We start from the raw sequence: 20,224 nt of genomic DNA, 5'->3' as shown, positions 1-20,224 counted from the left end.
TAAAGACCCATAAGCACATGTGTATGCAAACATGCACAAACTAATATTTTGGCTCGTAACCTTCCATAAACCCACAACATGTAATTTCTACATTAGAGTTTTAGGATATTATAATGAACCGGAAAGAACATTTAAAATGAGCAAAAATAACTGTTTAAGTGCCCCAACTGGCGCAACGCAGCCAAATATGTGGAATCGGATCAAGTTATGTCAAAGCCTTTGGGATGTAGAGTAGAAATAACAGTCAAGAAAAGAGGACATGAGACAAGAAAATGGAACAGAGGAGCAGGTGGTAAAGTTTTCAGCCACTGCTGAGCTTTGCACCTGTTCTCTTCTTTTATCTATACTACACAATTACACTCCACACTGATATTTCTGTCTTCCACCCCATCCTCTTTCTTTGTAGTGCCTCTTCACTCTCGCCTCTTTCCGTCCATCCTCTGACTCTGATTTTCTCTCGTTTTAGCCTTTCTCATTACTTCTTCCCTCCCTCCTTCCCCCCTTGTGAACTACCTTCCTTCTTCCATTCTTTTCCATTCCCCTCCATCCTCTGGGCTTCCTCCTCCTCCCCCAGGACTCCTGTCATGCTGGCCAGGTGCAGTGTAGCGTGTGTTGATGGCAGGCTTCTTAATGGACAGCATGTGTCTGACAATGGACCCCTGTGCCTCGCCGTCCTTCTGCTCTAAACCCTCTGCCGGTAAAACACAAAACTGCTCTTTCAGGCAACATGGCTTCAACAGCATCCAGGGACACGGCCGGACCTCCAGAGATGGAGAACAACACAGATGGACCCTTGTCTGAGTTTTGTGGCTGTTTCATATCTTGTGGAGATCTGTCTTGTAAAGGTGCAAAACATTTTAACTTTATCTTTACTATGTTATCTGAAAGGCTCACTTTAACTGTTATCAAACTAGATTACTGTTGAGAAAGCTGGTTGTGTTGTGCAGTGGTGAGTATGATTTTTTAATGGAGTTATGTAAATTGAGGTTCAGGAACAGGACCACGCCTCTCACACTTATTCCACCACCTGCGCTTCATTCAATTCCTCCAATCAACCACCCGTGCTTCACTCATTTCATCCACCTGTGCCTCTCAAATCCAATCACATGCACTCACGTATATAAGCTGTCTAACCCGTTTTCTCTCCCGTTTCTCACTTCTCATGACCGTCAGTTCAGACACACACTGAAGTTTCTCGAAAGTACTTGCTTACCTTAACACATATCACGAGCTGATTCTGTTCAATCCCAGCTCCCCCAGGCGGCATGTTGAAAGCGCTTTGAGTGGTCGAAAAAAGATTAGAAATGCGCTATACAAGTACAGAGCATTTACATTCTCAGCCCCTCTACCCAGGATCCATACGATAATCAGCCCGCAGTCTCTAATCTCCTCTGTCCATAGTTAATTCCACTCCCACGTGGCCGTCCACTGTGACAGCGCTCTATTTTCCAAGTTCTCAACACCGCATCGTCCAATATTCTTCATCTAGCAGCTGTCCGAACGAACACACACACAGGCCACAGCAGCCACAGCCGACTTCGGGAGAAGTTTGCTCTTCCAGACGCCAACTTCCGACCAGCCGCACCACCGACCCGCGGCCGCACACTGGTCAACCTGATTACGGCTCCGTCCGACGGCAGATCCATTTTTGACCAGACAGTGCCTCCACCACGAACTCAAGGAAAGCTATCCACCAAAAGGTTTTCCAGTTTACCCAGCCACCTCCAGCAGGCCTGCTCCAGCCCTCACACAGGGCCAGGTCATATAACCCCCTGTGCCTGCTCCCCTGTCGTCTGATGTTTCTAATTTGTTTTCCCTCTTCCTCTCATCCATGTCTCAGCAGGCTGCACGCACATCCCCGCATCCCAACATCCTTTCCTCTTCCTCAGTCCCATAATCCAAGCACCATGCAACTCACCCACATGACACCAACCTCAGCCTTCTTGCCGGCCAACGTACGTTTGGCCCAATCTGTCATTACCAGCACTTTCCAGGCGTTGCCCATATTTCCTTCTTTGAGTAAAATAGACCATTCTGAGAAATGCTCAGTCAGCCCAACGATGGGCGCTAGAGCAGCCCCAGGTATATAATCCACTCTCTTTCAAGCCTCCTTCCCAAGCTCACGTTCTCCGTACATCCCAAACTATCTCCCCTATGGTCGCACTGTTGGACCAAGCACCTATTTCTCTCTCCGCCGATCCGTTCTTTCCCACTTACTGCTACTACCCGCCGCAGTGCAGTCCGTCCACGATCACATGGTACCCAACGGCACTAGTTAAACATTGAGATCGTGACTCGACTTCCTTTCTTCTTGGAAAGGCATAGCTTTTTCTACGAAAACCACTTAGCCCAACCCGAAGACATCACATTACACTGAGGCACAACCCTCACCAGTTTAGCTGCCTCAAAGGTGACGCTCGCATCTGAGCAGCCGCCAGAACAGTCCTCACCCTCCTCCTTCCTCCGCCCTTTCGAACCGCCCTCAGATTACCACCGCTGCCAGATCAGGCAGAGCCGTCTCACGCTCCTGGTCGCCATCTCTGCCTGTCCCATATAATTCAAGATTCTTCGGACGCGTACTCCGGCCACTCATTCCTCATCAGGCACTAGACCACATTGCCGAATTCTCAGCCGTCGCTCTTCCCATGCCTACCATAGCTACGTCTGCAACAACTACACCAACGTTTTTCGAACCAGCTTCAGTTCAATCCGTAATTCTTTTGGGGGTTCATAAGACCAAGCTGCTTATCGAGACGAGCCCCCACCATGAATCTTCCTGTTCCTAGCCACTCCGGCCAACAAACCCTAAACAACATCCGCAACCCCTTCATCCCTCTTCTCTCGACCCCCTTCATCCCTCTATCCTCAACCCCTTTTCATCCCTCTTCTCTCGACCCCCTTCATCCCTCCATCCTCAACCCCTTTTCATCCCTCCTTGTTAGTGAACGAAGCATAACGTTTCTCAACGCCTGAGATAAAATAAATCAAGCAACTGTCTCGACTTTTGAACTAACGTTACTGTTTTGCACATGCATTTTTAAGAGAAGTATTTAGTGCTTTTATAAAACACAAAATGTTGATTAACGCCACTCTCTCCTGCCGAGTGGATGCTTCACTGCCAGTAATGTTAGCTTCCGGAGTTTCTTTCTACAGGCTAAGATTCACGTTGCTGTGCTGCTTTAGCAGATGCTTCAATACCAAATTGAAACGCATAACGTTTACAATGGAAGACAATGTTCTTTGCATCTCTGAGTGTGACACAGCCAGGCTTAATGGCAGGACTTACAGCTGTGGAAAGAACACCTCTCTCCCTCGTTCTCCATTCTTCCGTTGGCTTTTTGGCTAGCAGCTGACTTGAACAACGTGGTCGTGCATGCTATATTAATATGCGAAATGAAAAACTCTGAAACTCTGAAATGACAGTTTATTATTGTGTCAACAAGAATTTACAAACAATTCATAATCTACCTTGATTACAGCAGTTGACTACAGTCTTCTGACTGGCTACCAAAGTGGTTTTGCCCCCTGGCTACGTGCGTGCATTCAGTAGTGTTTGCATACAAGAAACCGTATATAAAAGTCAGGATATTTTTATTTTTGAGAAATTCTGATTCTGATATTTTGGCCTCTGCTGCATTGAATTTGACTGTTGATCGTCACATACTCTATGGGCCCAGAAATGTGGAACAAACTTTTTGCCATATTTACCTGGTGAGCAGCGTTCATAGGAATGAATTGGGCTGTTCTTATGAAACATCAATGAGCTAGACAGACAAGCTGTTAGCCCTGCTGTGGCTACTCTGCCTCTGTTTAACCTGTAGAAAGATACAGCTCTGTGGCTAATCAATATGAAACTACTAACGAAGGTAGGAGCACTGTGGAGTGCTTCACACTGCTGTCTGTACTGTGCTTGCAAGATTTGAAATATGCATTTTGGTAAAACTAACAGAACAGTAAATGTGGAATTCATAAATCTCGTCAAAACCTCTAAATCAAGTCACTGACATTACCACAGGGATGATCAAGGTGCTATCACACCTTGACATTTTCTGTATATGAGGCATGCATAACTTATATGTAGATTTAAAGCAGAATCATAAGGTGCTGAGAAAGTACACCCAGGTAATAGTCACAGGACTATATTTAGATACACATTCATCATCACAGAAACTTCCCTTCATATTAATAAAGTATTAATACAGTTCATCAACTATGGCTAACCTTGTAAAGCTGTCTAACCCTGTTTGTGAAGAAAAGGGTTATGATTTGGATGTGTGCAACGGTGGCATGTTTTTTATCCAGGTTAAGGGAGTGATCATAACTTAGGAGCTGCACTGAGCTCACTGTGGTAGGTCCTTCACATGCACGTTGACTGTTGCTGTTCCCTGGACTAATTCCTACAGTGTTTCCAAATGCTTTCCATCTATCTGTGTAATGTCTTGGGCTGATCACGATTTGTCAGTCCAGCAGTTGAAATTCAGAAATACAGATTAGAGTGTGACATGGGAGTGGTTTTTCACTGCGGTCCCATTCACACAAATCTACCATTTAAAAAAAAATAATCTGTCCAGTCCCAATATTGGAAGAATGACTCTGTCCCATCCCATTCGTGTGTTCACTGTTAATTCATTCATTATGGTCGGGTGGCTGCAACCGACCAGCAACCAGTCAGAGCAGACAGGAAAGAATAAGAAAAAAATTTGAAAAGATAAATAGCATTTATTCATATTAGAATTGCTTATTGTATATATAAAAACCTATTGTCATTATGAGCCTCATACTGCCTACATCTCCTGTCTCCTTTCCCATCCCTGTCACGTGATGAATAGTGAAATTCCCACAGGAATTCCAAAACAATGTAAGCCTCTAATACAGATATGAAATATTTAGCAAAGTAAATAAAAAGCAGTGTATGTTGGAGGGCAGGGAGAGAAGTGGAGGAAGTGTTAGTGGTATGAGTGAGAAATGCCGAATGACAGAAACAACCCAGGGGGGACTTTTTGGGAGGTAAAATCATAATGGAGGGACAGGAGAACGAGGAGAGGCTGGAAGGTAGTGTTTTTAAAGGTAAGACGAAGCATGGATCAGATGAAAGAGAAAAACTTAGTGACATTTCTATTGTCATACGTGTAGATATCAGGTAGAGCAGGATAGTCATCTGAGAAAAGGGCAGAACCTCATGTGGCGCCATTGGGAATGTGATGCTGCTCCAGTGGTGCCTGCCCGCTGAATACTGTGTGTGCCCTTCAGAGAAAGATAATGTGCAAATTGAGGTCAATTTATTTTTTTACTTGTTTTGTCTGTTGTGAGATTTTAAGACTTGTGTTTCTTAGCTTACAGAATTCTTCATATTTTCAAACAGTATGTTTTTAATTTTAACCTCAAGGTTTGACAAACCCATTTGTTTGGAAAATGTAACGCTACCTCTGATAACATTGACTGCGGTTGCAGGAGTGTAAACTTCCCCAAATCCAATAAAGAGCAAGACAGAGCTGCTAATGTTAGCTTAAAGTCTGATAGCATCCACGGCTTCCACACATTGAGGAAATAGTACATAGTGGGTGTCGTAGTGATTATAACCTAACCTCTAACCTCACAAACTAATGCAATTTGCTGATGATGTTCTCCTTTTTTTTCTCCTTTTTTTTTACTACTGTAGGTAGAAAGCTAGTTCACTGGACATGCTAATTATTGCAGTTTGCGTTTGACCAGATAAACACACACACACACACACACAACACATCAACTCTGTGGACAGTAACATCAAGTTCACACGAGAAGATATCCCCAACAACAGTTTGGCCTTCCTGGACTGCGCTGTACACATTGAAGAGGATGGGAGCCTGCAAATTGGGGTTTACAGGAAACTCACACACACAGACCAATACTTACTAGGAGTCATCAGAACCCTACACCACACAGCGGACCGCATACCAACAAGTGCGCAAGCCAGAGAGAAGGAACAGAACCACCTGAAGGGGGCACTTACAGCCTGTGGATACCCTAAATGGACCTTTGTGAAAACAGCCACAAAATCCAGGAAGAAGACTAACACTACAGGGGAAGGTCAAACACAACATCATTGTGATTCCGTATGTGTCTGGAGTATCAGAGAAACTCAGAAGGATTTTCAGCAAACCCAAACACAAGAAAAACAATCTAGCATATGCAATCCAATGCAGTGAGGAATGCACTGAACTGTACATTGGGGAAACTAAAGAACCACTACACAAACGAATGGTTCAACACAGAAGGGCCAACTCCTCAGGTCAAGACTCAGCAGTTTATTTACATCTGAAGGATAAAGGACACTTGTTTGAGGATCTCCAGGTGCACATTTTAGACAAAGGGGATAGATGGTTTGAAAAAGGTGTCAAGGAAGCCATCTACACCCGGGTTGAGAAGACGTCGCTGAACAGAGAAGGGGGTCTACACCACCACTTATCCCCCACTTACAATGCTGTCCTTTCATCACTTCCCAGGAAACTGAGCATTTCCTCTTGGCCTCAGGTGAAGACTCCAACGATGGTCGTTTAGACTTGGCCACTGTGTAGGTGTGACTGATTAAAATCTGATCTACAGTAAATCAGATGTAGACCCACTTCCAACACCCAAGTAAATGCATATTTATCTTTTGGGGGTGCTTTGGAAAGCATCACATTTTCTGCGCATTTAATATTCTAAATCATAATTTATAAGTAATTGGAACTTGTCATAGATGCATACCTGTAGTGGAATAAAAAGTGTAACGAGTCTCTCTCCAATACTGTGGGCTAACATAAAATTTTTAAAATTAAAAATAAATGTGCCTCAATTTCAAGTACATGCACTTAATTACTGAGCGTTGTCTTTTCATTCATAATAGATCGGTCATGAAGACCAGATAAGCCCACTTCTTATCTCTGATGAACACTTCTCATACTGCCTCACAGAAATCAATAAAAAACTAATTTCCTGTAGGACTTGTTGCACATATCCGCAGCATGTGGAAGGAACCGAAGCTTGTTCAAAGTATCCTGACACCTGAAATAATTGAGTCGGTTTTATATCTGCACGTAATGAGGTGAAGTGCGGTAATGCCTTGATAAGCTGACAGGTATTAAGTATGTTTTCAAAGCGGGGATATAAAGGCAGGCTCGGAGGGAGATCATGACATCTTTAGAAGGATAGACAATCTTCAGTCTCTTCACACACTCTTTACGCTCATAATAGGCAGCCTCGTGTCTCTCTGTGACAGCACCCTACTTGAACTGTCTTAATGTGACCTTTCATCTTGACAAGCCGCAGCTCTTTTTTGCGATTGATCTGCCTTTCCATTTCTGCGCGAAAATAGGTCAGGGAAGGATGGGTTCTTTACTCTGAAGCCTGTCCCCTTTTCTATTAACGGCAGCTCCTTTTTGATAAGAGGTCAAAAGAGAAAAAAGAGGAAAGGGAAGAAGATGCTGGAGTCTCTAGGTGATAGTGGGAAGATGAGTGTAGCACAGTGAGATCTGGGAGGATGATTAGAATCGCAGAAGATGACTCGCCAAAAGCTGGACATGCGGATTTGCAGGTTAAAGTTCAATAAGATGAACTCTGACTTGCAAATTTGCAGGCACTCGAGGCAAAATGGCATCTCCACCATTCTTGAATTTTTGCCCTTTTCATGGTTTGCAGAGGAAATTTAGGAGGCATGTTTATGTTAACAGCTGAACTGTAAGTACACTGATGATTTTAAGGCGGCACTGTGAATTACTGGTGTTCCTTTGGTTTAGCAATCCCAAGCATGAGTCAGAGCCAGCCACAATGTGCTGGGTAAATGCAGGGGAGGAGCACTATGGTATCAAACAGGAAAACAAGGTAAGGCTTCATGAGTCACACATATTAAACACCCCCTCTCGCCCAAAGCAAACCCACCAAAGAGCTCACACCAGGTGTGTACACAGCCCCTCACCTCACACACATACACAAAAAAATGCAACCGCAAAGAGAGTACCAAGCAATAATTGCTACTCAAGATTTATTCTCTACTTTTGGTCTGAAAGTGTAATATTGAGAATGACCTAACAATAAGACTGAGCTCTACAAACACATTTTTGATGCTGAAGCGCTAAAAATACAGAATATTATAAACCTGATTCCTCAGTCATTTCTTCACCATGACAACCGCAGATAGCAAAACACATCTCTCTCAAGGGAGGCACAGATGAAGGCTGATTTGATGCAAATAAAGAAACAGAGAAAATACAAAAAAACACCCATTGTTTATAAATAAATACACCAGTGTGTGTGTGTGTGCGTGTGCGCGCCCATGTGATATGTAAAGATGTGCATGTTTTTCTATGTCTGTGAATGTGCATGTCTGTGTATGTTTCTCGATGTATGGATTGGTGGGTGTCTGGTTACCCTTATACATATATGTACAGTACATGTACTGTATGCTTGTGTACATGCCATATGTGAGTGTTGGGTGGAGCTATATCTCTGTTCAGAGTGATGTGACTTTGAGCTGAACAACCCAGAGCAACCTCAGAGGGCTTCAAACTGCCACTCTCAGCCTCTCCTCTCTGTCCTCATGTGCAACACTATTTTATTCCATCCCATTCTTACAATTTTCCCATTTGTTTGCTGAGTTCTGTTGTCTCAAACACCATTCAAAAGAACACTGGAACAAAAGGGGAATCTGATCCATAAAATCATGACTCCAAATGTATGCTAATGTTGCAAAGTGTACTGTTGTAAAGTTTCTGTTCACTTGGGAATTGTAGGCCCAATATTCACAAGTCTCCATCAGCTCATTAGAAACATTGCCGGTTCATCAGCTGCTAAATGCTCCACTGTGTTCACCGGCTAGTTGCTAATATTGTGTAGTTAACATTTGGTGCTGAGCAGGTAGTATACAGTGGACCACACTCCACCCTCCACATTTAACACCGCCTTCTTTAGTGTTATCTACTCACTTGGGTGGACTTATAACAAACTGGAATGTGAAAATATTTCACTGAATTTGAGCTCATGCAGAAAACATGTCAGATGTTGGAAGTAGTTTTTGTTTTAGCAAAGACGTCAAAACCCCATGTCTGCAAAAACACACTTCAGTCTCCTGTGCACATGCTCTTACCACACACATTCATGTAGTGTACACACACACACACACACACACACACACACACACAGCTCAACTGTAGTAGATTTCATGAGTGCTGGCAGCATAAAGGCTGCTCCCCCTTTTCTCTCCCTCCCACCTCCTTTCCTGTCTCTCTATCCCGCTCACTCTATTGCTCTCTCATTCGCTCGCTCGCTCCCTATGCAATTCTTTGTTTTTGCTGCTTGTGCTGCCGCGGAACCCTCTTTTATTCTGTTTTTTTGTTCTCATCTTCTGAAGAGAGAAGCTTCCTCCTGCAGATATTCTTTTCTTCTTTGTTTTTGTCTGTCTTTCTCTCTCTCTCTCGGATCCATCTCTTTCGGAACGTATTTCCTATGAATCTCCCTGTGACTGAGGGGAACAGGGACTTGACTCTCCCCTCTCCCTCTCCTCCTCATCGTCCTCTTCCACCTCCTCCGCCTCTCCCCCTTGTCTTCACCTCTCGTCCTCTCACTTCCTAACAAAGGGATAATGTTCTATTTCCAGCTGGTGATCATGGCTGGGACGGTGCTGTTGGCTTACTACTTTGAGTACACAGACACCTTCCCCGTGCACATCCAGGGCTTCTTCTGCTACGACAAGACCTTCTCCAAGCCCTATCCCGGTCCGGACGACACCAGCAAGATCCCCCCCGTGCTCATCTACTCACTCGTCACAGCCATCCCCACCCTCACGGTAAGAGTGAAGTGTACTTATAAGTGTGGAAGCAAAGGTCAAGAGATAGAGGGAGGTGTGTTTGAGGTGACTGTGTATGTGAAAGTGGGTGTGCGTCTACTGGATGTTGAAAAAGGAGAAAAAGGAAAGCTTTATTAGAAAGTACGAAGTTGTCAAAGTTGAGGTGGTGTGTTTGATTTGTTTCCTCAGTTTATGAGAGAGTTTTGTTCGCCTTCTGCTTTATATGATATGTGAGTTTTTTCAGTCTTGTGATGAATCATCTCTGGTGTGTGCGCTGCACCCCTGATATAGTGAGCAGATTGGCAACCTGCATGGAGGTAACCCCCGACCATCCTCGAGAGGCAAGTGTATGTGTGTGCGGAGAGACAAAAACAGAGGCAAAAATCAAATCGGACAACACAGAGATGCGATGGGAATGGGCAGACAGGTCATTAGAGGAAGAAAGAGTCAGAAGCAGGGAAAGAGAGGCAGATAGAGTAACGGCCAAAGAAACTAACAATAGAGAAAGCAACAGAAAGAAACAGTGCGAAAGTTGGAGTGGAGACAGAGCGATAATGACAGGCAGCAGATGTTGTCTGAAAAGAAAAACTGGAGATGATAGGTGGAAAAAAGAGACAATGAGCACAAAGGCAGGCAATTTAGAGGGGGGCATGTACTGTTTTTTTTGTGTGTGAGAGAGAGAGAGAGAGAGAGAGAGAGAGAGAGAGAGAGAGAGAGAGAGAAAGAGAGAGAGAGCACTTGAGCCCCAAGTGAGACGGAAGGCAGTGAGCGTGAAATGCATAACACCTGGCCCTGACTCTGAGCGCAGACACAAACCTTAACAGCTCACATCCCCAACAGACCAAAAAAAAAAACGCAGAGAACACCACAGACAGAACCAGCCTACAGCCACAACACAAAGTAGACAAATAACCTGACCGGATGACAGGCAGAGACAAAACCACAGTCCGCGCCTACTGCAAAGACAACACTATTTTGCAATTACAGCACAAAACAGACACAGGTTCTGTTTGTCTGCAGCAGTAGATGTTATGGAGAAGGGTTGTGGGTTATTATAAAGTGGGACCCCTGTGTACAGTTTGCCTCACAGCCACAATACACCCTGGAACAATTTTACATAAAGTTATGTTAGGACTTGCCTGTGTTGACACTCATAGCAGACCAAAACACTGTGCATGATAGGATTCTAACTGCTTCACATCTCTAATAAAGATGATATATTTTGGTCTGTGCAAGTGCAGTACTGATTTAGGGACTGTAGGAAAATTAGACAGGGGAGGAGAGTCAAAAGGGGGAGGATTCATATTTCTTCTTTGAGTTGAAGGTATTTTTTTTCAGAGAGTGGGGGAGTTTAAAAAAAACTTTCTCATCCCAGATTAAACTTTATTTCATTCTTCCCTTGTGAGATTGTTAACTGTAATAGTTTATTTTATTACTGGGGAGAGGGGTTTTTCAATTCAAGGAGAAGGTTCAAAGATATTAATAATGCAGACATGGCCTTAGATTAGCCCCAGCTAGGGCTTGATCTGGGTCAGAGCACATTATTTTCACCAGCTAGTCTGCCCTAACCTGTGCTGACAGAGGCTGTGGTGTGTGTAACAAGTAGAAAAGTAAATCACAGCAGTAACCCCGTAAAATAGCACCTGGTGTAAATGTGCGTTGCCATTTGCCTCTGGTTCCTGAGAAGCCTAATGTGTTGTTGTCCAGTGCAGCAGAAAGTCAGAGCCTGGTGTTTGGTGATAAAGTGGCTTTATGGCAGAGATGCACAGTAATAAAAGAGCACCATGTTACTGCTGGTACAAGTTCAGCCCCTGGCCCTTTACTGCCATATTTCCTATCTCTCTTAACTGCCCTACCTTAAATGAAGGTGAAAAAATGCCAGTAAAATACTTTAAAAAAGAAGTTGAACTTGATTATTAGAAACTGACATTATAAATAGGGAGACATTTCCTGGCTGAATCGCTATAGGTAATCTGCCACTGGTGTGTTTGGGTCAGAGCCAGGGTCTTTCAAGTCCAAAAGAGGGCAATCTAGCTCTCTCTCAGCTCCCAGTAGGGTCCCAAACATCTAATTAAAACCATCAATCACCTTTTGAAGCTTCAGCACAGGAAGTCAATCCAATGCTTGGACTTCAACATATTCCCACCTAGAATAGGTGCCTTTTTATAACTTGTGTTTATTCTTCCTTGTTAGTACATTTTTGTTTTGCCCAATATCTCACTGGGTGTGTGCCTACAGTTGGTTTTTAAACTATCTACAAAGCCAAAGGGTTTATTAGGTACACCTAGAAGCTACTGCAGTCTACTGCAATATGCCTGCAATAAATCCTTCATGAAGGTTATAATGTTTAGTTTTTGTGAAATCTGTTACACAGGTGGCTCATCTTTCTGTTAATGTTGCCAGCTGTAGTTTGTTGTGCTGCTGAATTGTATTGCGTTTTGCGGAGAGATGTTTGTAATATTTTGTTGACTCCATTTATATTAGTGAGGGTAGGATTTAGTGCTCTGCTGTTGTATTAGACTGCATAAGTGTCAGACAGTTTCACCTAATAGAGTGCCAATGATTGTAATCCTTCGGCTTATGTTAAAGAGTAATTTAACACCCCTGAAAATCTTCTCGTTGCTGAGCTCCGCTGGTTTACCCTCTCACCTTGCTGCAGTGAAGAACAGGTGGACTCCAAAACCCAGTGACATCACTGTAATTAAGCTAACATTAGCGTCATGAGTTGGTTGAAAACACTGTCCCTAACTGATTTTTTATTGTTTCCAGCTGACTCGTTGTCAAAGGAGAATCTTGAAAAATAGTCTTTTACAGGGTGGGGGTGAGAAACAAAAAGAAGAAATTTGTAAAAAAAAATGTTTGTTCATTATGTGATTATTTTATATAAGTGATCAAATTTACAGGCATCCTTTGGATTTGATTATTTGCGGAAATATAGGCTTACAAGGACTGGAAAAAATTTCAAGCTTTTGCAAACACTGATTTTGTGCTGAATCTCAATTCATTCTTGCCATCATATATAGAAAGTCACACATTTGCGTGTTTGCTTTCAAATAACTATAAATTCATATGTTTATTTAGAGAAGAAAACCAGTGAACTTCCTGTTAATAGATTAATGCTCATAGAATACTGCGTTATTTTACCCCAAGGCAACTGCTGTATCTGCAATGACACTGAAAATTCTCTGTTCAACCACACACTTGAGTTCATTTTAAGGGCATCTTGAAAGTTTGCCTAATAGAGTTTATAAGCCATTTAAGTCTAGGATGAATAAACTTATCTACTGCAGATTCAATCTGACAGTGTGCACGCAAATGTGTGTTCATCTTCTCTGTAAATCCTTTCTTTGATCAGTTTTGTTTTTTGTCTTTCTCTCTCTTTTAACCTCTGTTGCTTCTCTTTTTTCCACGACCTTCTGCATTCCTCTCATCCATACTGACCTTTTCGTCTGCATGTTCTGTTCATCACAATTCCTCTCAAATCTGCTGGATTCACCCAAATTTTAGTCTAAGTAGTGCAGTACCCGTTCACAGGGAACTTTTTGTTCAAAATGTGCGTCTCACGTTAGTTTCACCGACAGCAGTGGCTGGCAATAGGCAGCCTGCAGGCCAGATTAAATACATAAATAGATAAATACACAATTACTTTGATAGCAGCTGGTGCTGAAATAGATCTAAGTCATGACAGTGGCAGGTACTCACATAATAACTTCCTCTTGTGACCGTGCTTACAAAATAAAAGTGCTAGAAATTTTTTGCAGCAATGCTTTATTTCGAGTTGAATTGAGACGTTTCATTTTGAAAAGTACAAGCTCTGTGCTGACACGGTTCTCTGTCATATTTATTAATTCTGAATGTGTTGGGTGTTCAAATTGCACCACACTCCCTTGGGTCTGCAGCAACACACCCGCCACATTTGAAGTCTATTGGATGGAACGGTTCCTGACATAATCGAAACACAAATACACAGACATACATACAGATTTCTTCTTATTATTACTTACTATTTTATCATCATGTTTATCTCTTCCAACATATTCTGAGATTGTCTCCGCTCTCATCAACACCTCCTCTGCCTTTTCAAACTCTTTATGCCTTGTCCTTTCTGAAATCTCCTCACACCTGTTGTTTGTCTCACCTTCCAATTAACACATGTCATCTGTGAACTGATGGAACTTTTCAGCTTGTCTGCTCCACAATCCTTGACTGGAGTGAATCAAACAGTTTGCAACTGCAGAGGAAGACATCAAAGTTCTGTTTCTATGCCCCACTTCCTGCTCTTTTCCTTAGATGAAGAGAAGACCTCTTGTATATGACTGGAGTCAAACTGAGGAAGTCAATACTATTTCTATAGCCCAATATCAAAATCACAAAATGTATCTATCTAATGTATCCGTACATCATACAACACCCTCTGTCCTTCCCCTGACCCTCATTAAAAGGCACACACACTGTCTTAAAAAATCTTAAAAAATAGGAAAAATGTCAGCTTTCAGCTTTGGTCTGACTCATCTAGTTGAAAACCAGGTGAAGCCCATACTACATTCAAGGGCAGATTAGATCCATGTGTAATTGAAGGGGCTGTATGTATTTTTGAAATTTATTTATAACCTCACATAAAAATGAACCATTCGCCGGCTTCTCTGTCATCCATTGGTTTACGTAGGCTGTGTCGTTCATGCGCACTCCGAGACTCTTGCCTACTGATTCTGAACTGGACAGCGAGCGACTACACTGCAGCACCAAAAAACAACCGGCTCCCAGCACAATACAGACTCCAACACAAACTCCACGTGAGGATAAAAACCAATAAAAGGTTTTATGTGCTGAAGCCCATCAGGCAAGTCGGGAAACAGATTGACGTCGGGTGAAAACACAGTCAACATCGGAAAGGAGTTTGAGTCATGGAGAGAACAATGCTTTACTTTGGATATAAAAACCGACACAGCTTCCATCCTATTGGACAGGTAAACTAACATTACTGTTAAGCATGTGAGATGCATTGTGATTTTGTGTTTTAGTTGGCTCAAGTTAGATAATGTTAGCTTGCCGGCTAACGCCAACTAGTGTTGTAGTCAAGGCCGCCCAAACCAAGACCAAGTCAAGACCAAGACCAGAGTTTATCGAGACCAAGGCAAGACCAAGATCCATATTCCCATTAAAACACCCACATACAAACACTAAGAGCTGAAATCAACGTAAGCATCGCCATCGCCGGGAAGGGTGACACTTGACGGTAACAACGCATTTTAATTAGGGTTATTGGTTGCATTTGTAGCAATACCTTTTACATCCAGTCAAAGTTAGGATGTTAACAAATAAATCAGACAATGCAAAAACAATTTACTGATATTCCCAAAGTTATGGTCCTGACTGTTCTTGAAATAGAATCCAGAGTCCTCAATGTCCAAGGCCGTCAAGTCCGAGACGAAACCAAGACCATGAAAAAGTGGTCTTGAGACCGGTCTCGAGTACTACAATACTAACACCAACCAGTTGCTAACATTGTTGGTTGCAAAATACTATAGCAGTATGTCTTGCCACATTACTTCACCAGCTAACGTGATCTATATTACTGTCCTGTGTATTATGTGAAATTTTGATGTTAGCCTGCAAGAAATAATGCAACGGTACAAAACGAAATGATTTCGTTTTTTTTTTTGTGAAATGATTTGTTAAGCTGAAATAAATATTACTGTAACGTTGCAGAGGGAGTTTAACTGAGTTTCCTGCTGTCTCTGGTGTGTCTGCCTCTGTTTTGGCTCACTCATTAGTGTGAGCACGCACACGAGCACACAGAAGGAAGTAGTTACCACTAAAGGCCATTGAAAACCACACCCCTTTAAGACAACACTGCAAAAAAAAAGACTAGGCGATTAATTTAGCCGGAAACAATATCACAAATTATACCTCTACTGATGCTTAAAGAGGTGGTATTATGCTTTTTGGCTTTTCCCCTCTCCTTTATTGAGTTATATCTTTTTTGTGCATGTAAAAGGTTTGCAAAGTGAAAAAGCCCAAAGTCCAGCCCAAAGGGAGTTCCTATCTCCCAAAGAAAACTCTGCTCTGAACTGCTTGAAAGCTCGTTTGTAGTCCAGCATTCACTTCCTTTACTTGTGACGTCACAATGAAAACGCGCCATAAAGCTTGCCAAGCAGCTAGCGGGGGTCAGACAAAATTGAGTTGAAATATGGTGATTTTTGAAGTGGTTTATGGTAAGATGTGGAACAATGATGTTGTGTGGTTTTGGACTTGTGGACTTGTGAGTAACTTATACCATCTGCTAGGTTACGGTCGCAGTCTGAAGCGGCTTTGTTTTGGATCACACTACCTTGTTTCTTACGAACCACCCTTCTCTGCTTCTGATTGGCTAGTAGTCCTTACCTGGGAACTGCACATAAGCAACTCCCAACAAAGATTTTGTACAAGTAAGATGCATCACTCTGTAGCTCAAGAGCAGAGCGTACAACACAGAGGAGTTGTAGAGGAGGAAAAGAGGAGTTGCAGCAATGTGCAGTATGAGAAAAATATGGTGTATTTTGAAAATTAAACCATGTAAACCTGTTCTGGTACAACCCCTAATTAATATTTTGAACCTGAAAATGAGCATAATACCACTTCTTTAATAAATGTAAATTCAATTATGATCAATAAGATCAACTTATTAATTATCTTAATTACAGTAATGACTTCGGTATTACTGATTCAACAAGATTTTCTTTATTTTTTCATGACCCAGCAACCTAAAAGTTGTTGTCATCAATGACTTATAACTGATTTATAAACCATTAGCAATTTTTTTACTATCATTGATAAAACCAATAGTTTTTACTTAAGTAAGTAATAGGCCGTTTAAAAACGTATAGTGTAACATGTTAATTAGTGAGCTTAAGAAGAACTGGTAGGCAGATTTTGTTGCCTTTGGACAGAGTCAGGCTAGTTGTTTTCCTGTTTTCAGTATTTTTGCTAAGCTAAGCTAGCCGGCTGCTGGCTGTATCTTAATATTCACTGCACAGACACAAGAGTGGTATTGAACTTCTCATCTGACTCTCAGCAAGTATTTCGTATTTCCCTAGATGTCGAATAATTCCTTTTAACACTAGTCATATTGCTCAGCCTTGGTATATGTGAGTTGATATAGGGTGCAATATTACCACGGTAACATTGCAATAGACAGTGACAGTGACCCTTAGAAAAAAATTTTGTTTTTCTTTATCACAGTTCATCAGTACACCCTATGCATTTCATGCATTGCTTATTTTATATTTTATTGTAAAGCACTTTGCATTACCACTGTGTATCAAATGTGCTACAGTATATATCTAAAATGATATTGCCCTGTTGATCATCCCCAACGTTTGCTATGTTGTAACTCCAGTGTAAAAATAACATTGTATAAACACTGATAAAGGCCAGCTATATTTGTTTACCAGCTAGCCCTGCGAGTAGTCCTCACGTCGCCAAGCTTCTAGAACCAAATATTTTTTGCTCTTCTTTCAGGCTTTACGCTGTTTACCACCTTGAATCATACCGTATGACTTCTGTTGTGTTTATGGTTAAGTATGTAAGGCAATACAAACACAGACCTACACACACGTCAATCCAGGCCATTATGCTGCTAACCCAGGTTAATGAGACAGATGGCGGGGGGGGCTCCATGGTGAGAGAGGGCGGCATTGGTTGCTGTGACACTGGCTGCCATGGGAGCATATGTGCTTGGGTGATGGCTTTCTCGCCTCGGCCCCATGACTTCTGTTCTTCATTCTGCGATGGAAAGGGAAATGAGGAAAACACGCGATAAGAGGGGAGATGATGCTGATGCAGGGTTAAAGTTGTTATTAGAGGAGAAAGAGAGATAATATATGTGCTTGCAGCCCATCATTAAAAAAAAAAGAAGAGAAAAGATGTAATCACAGCCCAAACCCAAAGAGAAACTGATAGGGATTCTATTCATGGAAGGAAGAGGTATGTGTTGTTTTCTTCACTGCACATTAAAAGTGCCTCTATCTGCTCTAACTATCGGTGCTGCTGATACCCATACACAGTCTGCACAGCTCCCACTCTGCCTGGAACACGATTACCTCTCTGATCTAACTGCTCATGATAATATTACCCAAGCCAGCATTGGATTGCATCAACAGACCCTCTGCCACATTTTAATTTTCATGTCACCTTAACCAGTTCCTATCCTTCACTCTCTCTGTGGTTTTGTTCAGTGCTCCATGTACCATTTTGCTGTCGGGCCGCGAGGCAGTTGTTGCATCACCCTGACTGACTATACAGTGAACAGAGCGAGAGAGATAGACAGAGAGAGAGAGAGTTTTTGCCTTCCTCTCTGGTTTGGGCAGAAGTCACCCATTCCTGTGAAATGAGATTAGACCGAACAGTAGTCATTTCTGCTTCTTAGCTTTGATCCATTTTTCAGTCGGGCAGAGTGGAGAGGCACCCCAGGGGTCCTGCTTGGCTGGTGGACCGCCATGCTTCACTCAACACCTCGGACATCTCTGACGAACGCCAGTGCCCAATCTGCATTCACAACAGGGGTGCATCCCAGCTCGCCACCCTCTATTCTTACATCTTTGCTTTGGACCAAATCTGTGTTTTTCTGTGTGTAGCTGTCACACACGCTCTCTACAGAAAATGATTAAGCGTTTATTAAGCCTAGGTGATAAAACAGATTTATGAATGAGTGGGAAGTGGAAAATTTCTCCATGTTTTTAAATGTTTTAAATTAAATTAAAGTTTAATTTTACACACAGAGCTGCAGATGATTAATCATAAAATTTTTATTGTAGTTTTCTGATGATATTCCTTCATATTCACTGAATATTTTGAGTAGAATAAAAATTACTTTTACAATTATAGTAATTTTTTAACAGTTTTGATATGACTATAATTATACCCGAGTATGTAGCCATCTTCGTTGTGCTGACCTGAGGTTTTTACAGTAGCAGTGAAGGAAAAGCTGTCGAACGCAACCGTTTTGGTATGTTGTTTGCCGCCTTTTGATTTGGGGATGGAGGCCTGAAAGTCTGATTAAGCCACTTGTTCAACATCCTGCATTCATTGATTCACTCAAGGTACTTCAAGGTCAGAGTTTGTATTTGGCTACAACTGTTGCATGGTGTTAAAGTTATAATATAAGATGTATAAGATTTCAGTCCTGGCTGATTTGGCAACACTTGCTGTCGCTGGTGATAACAGCAAGTGCGCTTTGATACTACAGCAATCAGCTCAGAAATACAACAGAAGAGCAACTGGTGTGTCTGTTTATAGTGCGGCTAAACGCACGTCATGTTGTTTCAATGAAGAAGTCAGTCAAAAATTGTCATGCTGCGCAGGGAGAGTGGTTTTCCACACAACATCAGGGAACTGTAAAGTTGGTTACCTTGCTGCAGAGTTTGAGGTGTGCAGCCTGTCGCCTAAAGCTCTTCATCTTCTACAGCTCAGTGTCGCTGCTGCTTGTTCCAGTGCTACCTGCAATATTTAAACATTTTTTTTATTTCAGAGACACACATTGTTGATTGTTGACAATTTCAGTCAGTGCTAGCCTCAGTGAGAAATACATTGCATTTCCTTTAACTACTTTACAACAAGAGCGAACTAATGTTACATGGTTTTAACATGATGTGTGTGTGTGTGAGGGCAGCGTGGAAATCTGCCACTAACAATACATAAACAATAAAATCGATGATATAGAGAGGTGATTACAGAATGTAAATACACCGAATAGCTGTTGCTGAAAGAATAGTGACCAAAAACTAGACTGAACTGATTTCATGAGAATCGTAAGAATTATAACTTTGGAATTTGGGGAGGGTCTCTTTGATCGAATTGAATTTCGAGGAAGTTCATGATATTTATCCCAGGTCCTGTCACTGAAGGTACATTCAGGTACATCTGTCAGAATACCGTGTGGTTAGTGGCATGGGTCTGACCTCCACTCCACTGATTTTAAGATGTAAAAGGACAATGATGCAGGGAAAGAAGATAAACAGAAAGATAGCTACATAATGGTGATTGTGAACATAAAACAGCTTGCAGTCCCATTGACGCAGATTTTTAGGCAATGTAACAGAGCAGATTTGGAAAAGTGGAGCATGCAATTGAACTGGATAAAAATGGAAGGGGAAAGACAAAGAACACATAACCTACTTTTCCTTCCAGTGGGAAAAAAACATTAAAAGGTGAAAGAGAAAAGGGGGATCGGGAGAAAGAGAGTGATTAGTGATGCTGCAACACAATGATGAAAAGGTTTTGCTTCTGTAAGATGGAACAAACCTATACTACATCAGCATAATACTACAAACAAGTGTTTGGGCGACGGGACAGATTTCTCAGCAGGCTAACAGTGGTTACGATGAGCAATCACAGTTTGCTCAGCGGAAGGAACAGCATCGCTCTGGGTCTATGATTTAGTGATCT

At 42.2% G+C, this 20,224-nt stretch overlaps 1 protein-coding gene across 2 annotated transcripts in view; it reads left to right on the top strand.

Moving 5' to 3' along the window:
- The window catches only part of plppr2a (phospholipid phosphatase related 2a), a 44,648-nt gene that overhangs the window by 11,157 nt on the left and 13,267 nt on the right, over positions 1–20,224 (top strand). The window contains exon 2 of one of the 2 annotated variants that reach the window (XM_046039346.1): positions 9,611–9,799. In XM_046039346.1, the coding sequence (XP_045895302.1) occupies positions 9,620–9,799 (180 nt within the window). In that variant the 5' untranslated portion in view covers positions 9,611–9,619. Of the gene's footprint in view, positions 1–9,595; positions 9,800–20,224 lie in introns of those variants that run through there. The other variant, XM_046039336.1, reaches the window with a different exon arrangement.

Source organism: Micropterus dolomieu, linkage group LG02, assembly GCF_021292245.1.
Source record: "Micropterus dolomieu isolate WLL.071019.BEF.003 ecotype Adirondacks linkage group LG02, ASM2129224v1, whole genome shotgun sequence".
In the NCBI taxonomy this organism is placed as follows: domain Eukaryota; kingdom Metazoa; phylum Chordata; class Actinopteri; order Centrarchiformes; family Centrarchidae; genus Micropterus; species Micropterus dolomieu.
The sequence above is the reverse complement of the archived record's forward strand: the minus strand, read 5'-3'. Positions and strand labels throughout refer to the sequence as shown.